A 5,693-nucleotide genomic window follows, 5' to 3' on the forward strand; every position below is an offset into this window, starting at 1 on the left:
TATTCTTTATAGATAAAGATATAGAGAAAAATTCAACATATGTTCACTTTTCTAGCACGGTGAAAGAGCACTTGACTTATCTCTTTCAGAGAGCAAGGGGGATAATATTACCCTGAATATATGTCAGTAACAAGTCAAAATTGAGTCAAAGTTGAATATTTGAGATCATGAGAACATATACTTGTAATATTTGGATTACATCTATCACTATAACTGTTTTGTATAGATTTAAAATTTGTTACACTTCTGTCACCTACTCCTACTCTGCGTGTCCTGCTTTCCTCCATTTTGAGGAGAATGTCTTTCGTTCCTACTTTCATATTTATCATGAACGTGCTCAGATCGCTCGCTGGCCAGGATGTAACATTGCAAGGAAATCTAGACCCATGCGCCCTCTACAGTTCTAAGGAGGAAATCAGGGAATACGTAGCACAGATGCTGACCCGGTTCGGCACACAGAGATACATAGCCAACCTCGGGCATGGGATCTACCCCGACTTCAACCCAGAACATGTTGGGACATTTATCGATGCTGTACACCAGCATTCTGAGAGGATGAACAAAGCATCATGACAGACATAAAACACAAGATAAATAGAAATGATACAAGTTCTTATTTTTATCTTTAATAGGTACAAAGTAGCTCACCTCTAGAAAGGGAAGTTGACTTATGCTGACTCTTTTTATAAAAAATCATGACTGGAATTTTCATCATGATTTATATGTGCAAGCATTATATCTTGAGAAAGTTTTTTTATGACACATAGTTTTTGTTGTGGGACAGATTTCACAATTAAGTGGAATTCATGTCATAGAATGACGGCTTGAAAGAGATGCATGGTCCTGTTTAATTCCAAGAACTGGAGGACTTGTTAGTTTTGTCATGTCATCTCATGTGGACATGTATTTCATCTGATTTGGTCTGACATGGCAGCAACTTTTATACTAGTCATGTTTATTTCTCAAGCCAGCCTTGTTAATGTACACCTGAGGCTGGGGCTCTTGGGTAGTCAACTCTTTACATGTAGTATTACACTTACAGTAATTTTAAGTATGATCAATATAAGATTAAAGTAAGAAAGTAGTGGAGGGAGTGAGGAAATCTATGGTATAGTGGATAAGGAGGTGGATGTTTGAACATTAGGTCTGGAGTTCAAATCCTGCTTAGTGCTTAATGGTCAAGATGTATCCACAAGGATCCTCTTCATCCAGATGTAGAGACAGGTACCTGGCAATGTTAAATAGGTGTTACACAGTGGCAGATCGGGGGGGGGGGGGGGGGGGGGGGGGGGGGGTTTGCGCACCGGCGCTCCATTTATTTTTTGTTAAAACAAAAGAAATACTGTAAAACATGATATATTCGCAGCGTGAAATTTTCGCCAATTGGAGCCGACAGCCTTTTTTGCAGCATGAAATTTTCACGAATTACCACTGGCATTCAATGCATGGGGTGTAGACAAGAACTTTCGCATGCATTTTAATTTCGCGAATCTTGGCGCTCGCGAAATTCGCAAAATTAAAATGCATCCGAACATTCCTCATTTTACAGTAAAGAAGAAATGGCCCCTCTTTAATTTTGTAAATGCATCCCCCCTTTACAGAATTCCTAGATCCGCCCCTGTGTTACATGCGAACCTTGTTATATCGAGGTGCTTGGGACCAGTGAACTTTCCTTGTTATGTCAGATATCTTATTATATCAGGGATTAAAACAAAAGAATATATTGAACAAGAATGGGACCTGCAAAATTACCTCATTGGTTATCTTGCTATATCTGACTTTGTTATGATAAGGTTCCACTGTTGCCGAAGGACCCTGTGGAAAATGAGAGTAAGTGTTGAGGAGACAATGGTTGCATGGTGGGCCAGATTAAAGCCAATTGCACCATTATGGTTATTTGTGACCATGACTGTCAAACCTTTTTTTTTTTTTTAATTATTATACACCCACCCACACATAGTATATATGGGGGTATCTAGGGATCACTTGGATGGCAGTTGGCTGGGCGGTCCGTTGGGCGGGCGGTCCATTGCAAAAATTCTTGTGGATCGAACTACTCTCTCATTATTTCTGGTAGAACAATGACACCCTTGGGAACACGCCTCATATCAACATTTCTCTGTGGAATGCACTTTAAGTGTGTTTATTTTCAGCTGGAACATGATAACATGCACTATACAAATTACCCAAAGTATACACATGTATGTAGATTGAGTAAATGCAGCAGTATTTGTAGAACACATCAGTAAAGTTTTAAGAATATCAGATAATACTTTCAAAAGTATTGAATGTTAAAGTTCAGTACTTCCATTGCTTGACAAGAATTTGTGATGTCACAAGACAGAGATACTGTGTAAAGAAAAAATATAAAGAGAATTCTACAAAAGTTAATTTTGTTTAATGTAAAGGACACATTCCTTCGACTTGTTTCAGACGTAATGTTCAGGGCAGTATTATTCCCCCTGCCTTCTTTTCATTATGCTTGAAAAAAGGAAAATATGTGGAATACTCTGTATATTTTCTTTATATTGCTGTCTTCTAGTGACTGCACAAGTTGTAATCTTCTTATCCAGTGATGTTGAAGCAAGTAGAGCTCACCACAGTTTCCATAACTTTTGGATAGATGCATCAGTGTTTTTATGCTACTAGTTACATGTAAGATATTGTTTGTGTCAAGAACACTTTGATGTGAATCCTCAGAATATCAGCTTCAGCACACTCAGTGTGATCAGGAAGGGCAGATTTCACCCTTTAACCCTCTAAGCGCTACATTAACCTCCTGTCTGTATACTTGTTTGTGTGAAATTAGTGCTTATTTGACTCATTGGTATATGAAGGGTTAAACATTGTAGTGTACAGATTCTGAAGAATTCCAAGAGCAAACTCAGGAATGTATCCCCAAAAGTTCTGGCTCCATTGTGTGCAACATACTGTATGGATATTCTTTTCTCCCAAAGTGATTATTTCTAATCAGCCCAGCAGAGTAGGCTGTTTTTTGTAAAATTTTCAAATTTTACCCATACCTTTTAAACAGAGGTTGTTCGTTACAACCTAAAGGCTTGTCCAAGGCTTGCCTGTAGCAACGAGTAATACAATCTACCGGTATATGCAAACTGGATTCCAGCAATTGTACATGTGTATTTCATTTCAGAAGAGCAGGTTAATGGAAAAGCTCATCTCTAAGTTCCCGGGAATGAAACATCCATAAATTTGAATACACGTACATTACAAAAATGGCCTATTGGAGGATTAGGAATAACCATTAATTAACTGGACAGATATCCAAGTTATATCCGTGGCTGCCAATTTTTACTCTGTGATTCTTCCATATTCAGAAAGGAATAAAGAAACTACTAACAGTATCACGTGGTGCATTACATGTATTTATGTGTTTGTTCAATTATATACATGTGTACATAGTTATGTGCTTTATAGTAAGGTAATATATTGTGTTTTTGTACATGTATGGGTATGTTCATGCATAGTGTGCAATGTGTTGATTCATAAGCAGCAACTGTGAGTGGAATGCTAGCTCCTATTATTTGTGTGTGTGTGTGTGTGTGTGTGTGTGTGTGTGTGTGTGTATTGTGCACAGTAATTTATAATTACAGTGCACTACATTTACCAAAAAAAAAAAAATAAAGATTTCTGTCTCTGCTTACTGCAGGTTGAGAATTTGTCAGTTTGCCATACAAATCATAATTGAAGGGGGTCGGTGCAATATAGTGCTAACCCACACTTTTGTCAAAATTGAGTTACATGCATTTTCATAATCCTTATCCTTCACTCTAACCTCCGTGAAAATATCATATTTGAATTCAACCAAATAAGATGGTTAAAAATGCATGCATTTATGTTTTATTAATGTACAATGTATGTACTTTCCAAAGATTCAACAGCGATTATCTCAAAATGACTATTGTGTGGGTTAGCACTATATTGCACCGACCCCTTCAATTGTATGCCCTGTACAATGATACAAAAATGCTAGAGACCGACAGTATACAAATGATGCAGATGCCCGAGTGTGTCACTAGGAATTGTGTGCATAAATTAACTATGAAATTGTTTAAAGGGATGGTATAGTTTTGGTTGAGATGGGGGTTCAGGTTTTAACTTTTTACAAGATAATTAGAAACTTCTTATTATGATATATTAAAAGAGCATAAAAATCTAGAAGGAATCAAAAATTTATTTGACAAAAATCGGTTTTGAAACGGCAAGGATATCCAGAAACAAAGTGGTCGGACCACTTTGTTTTACTTTGTCCTTTGATATCTCGGTCATTTCAGAACCGATTTTCATCAAATAAACTTGAATTTTTCTTAAATTGCATGCTCTTTTATACATGTATATCATATACATTGCACATGTTTTCTAATTATCTTGTAAAAAGTTCAAACCTAAATCCTCATCTCAACCAAAACTATACCATCCCTATAACCCATGAGGCAAAGCCAAATCAATTTAAACTAGATTACATAATTACCGCATGCATACTATTCCTAATTGCACATGAACCCAGAAAGTAGTACTATGTGTACATCAGCCCCAATGTTGGTCCAATTTGATATTGATTTCTGAACTCGTATAACCCTTTTTCTGCCAGGGACTTTGAACACTGTATACAACACTCTGGGGGTTTCGATGTCATTTGACACTCACAGGGTTAAGTGTAAAATCTACATCTCACTTCTTTGTTGCAGTAATCAGTAAGGCAGTAATTAGTTGGCCAAAGACCATGAAAATACAACCACACAACTTGAATCATTTGATAACAAATAGATGTATTTAATGTCATATTTTTATGTGTCCCTATAAAATCAATAAACATGCTACTCAATGTACTCGATATCAATTACGTAGATCACATGGCAAGACAAAATCTATACGATTTACAGGAAATAAATGTATCTCGTCCTCTTTGTATAAAATTATTGCATGAAAAAGTGACATAAAAAGCCACTGGACTAGTTTGCATGTGTGCACTTATATAATAAAGTGCCCTTCTTTGTTTGTTTTTTTTTCCCACCATACTTTGTGAAAACATTGCTTAATCTGAATAAAGCCTAAATAAGACCTTCTTCACAGATTTCCCCCATATTTTGTCAAGCCATTGTTTCATCTAAAAAAGGCAATACCAATATCTCATAATTGTAGTGATTTGCTACAAGAGCCATTACATTCTTTACAAGGAAGAATTGATTTTATCAAATTTGATAGGAACACTCAACTCAACACAGGTACAGGTACCCTGCACCTGTACAAATTCATATCACATGTTAATGTTTCCACATTCACAACTTATGTTTTCTGACTTTAGATTATTTTTTTGTCAATCTAAAGAGAGCCAAGTTTGATCCGACGTGACTATGTAACAATGTAGAACTAGGAATGTCATCGCCAATCCTTAAAGAGAATGCTTATCGCTGCTTTTTGATAACAAGCAAAAGGTAAAGGAGCACCAGTGGGAATCACAGATGCAGTAGCTCCACAAGAATTAATACACATTCAACCTTGTGTATGACAAATTCATCTGGGATCAGAGAAAAATCTTACAAGATTTCAATGCTGTGCAATCCTCCTGAGTACAGCTAGGGACTTTCAAGTCAAAGTAGGCCAAATGTGACCCTGCACCTCAAAACAAACAAAAAGTCGCCAGACATGAATTTTTAGTTAAGATCATATTCTGA

At 36.6% G+C, this 5,693-nt stretch overlaps 1 protein-coding gene across 1 annotated transcript in view; it reads left to right on the forward strand.

Moving 5' to 3' along the window:
• LOC139725289 (uroporphyrinogen decarboxylase-like) overlaps positions 1–725 on the forward strand; it is a 12,355-nt gene extending 11,630 nt beyond the window's left edge. Inside the window, exon 9 of the mRNA XM_071636378.1 lies at positions 342–725. Coding sequence (XP_071492479.1) covers positions 342–573 — 232 coding nt within the window. The 3' untranslated portion in view covers positions 574–725. The remainder of the gene's footprint in view (positions 1–341) is intronic.
• The last annotated feature ends 4,968 nt before the right edge of the window (positions 726–5,693 follow it).

This window comes from Diadema antillarum, unplaced genomic scaffold, assembly GCF_040938485.1.
Source record: "Diadema antillarum isolate AM-2024a unplaced genomic scaffold, OU_Dant_1.0 seq00000030_RagTag, whole genome shotgun sequence".
Lineage (NCBI taxonomy): Eukaryota > Metazoa > Echinodermata > Echinoidea > Diadematoida > Diadematidae > Diadema > Diadema antillarum.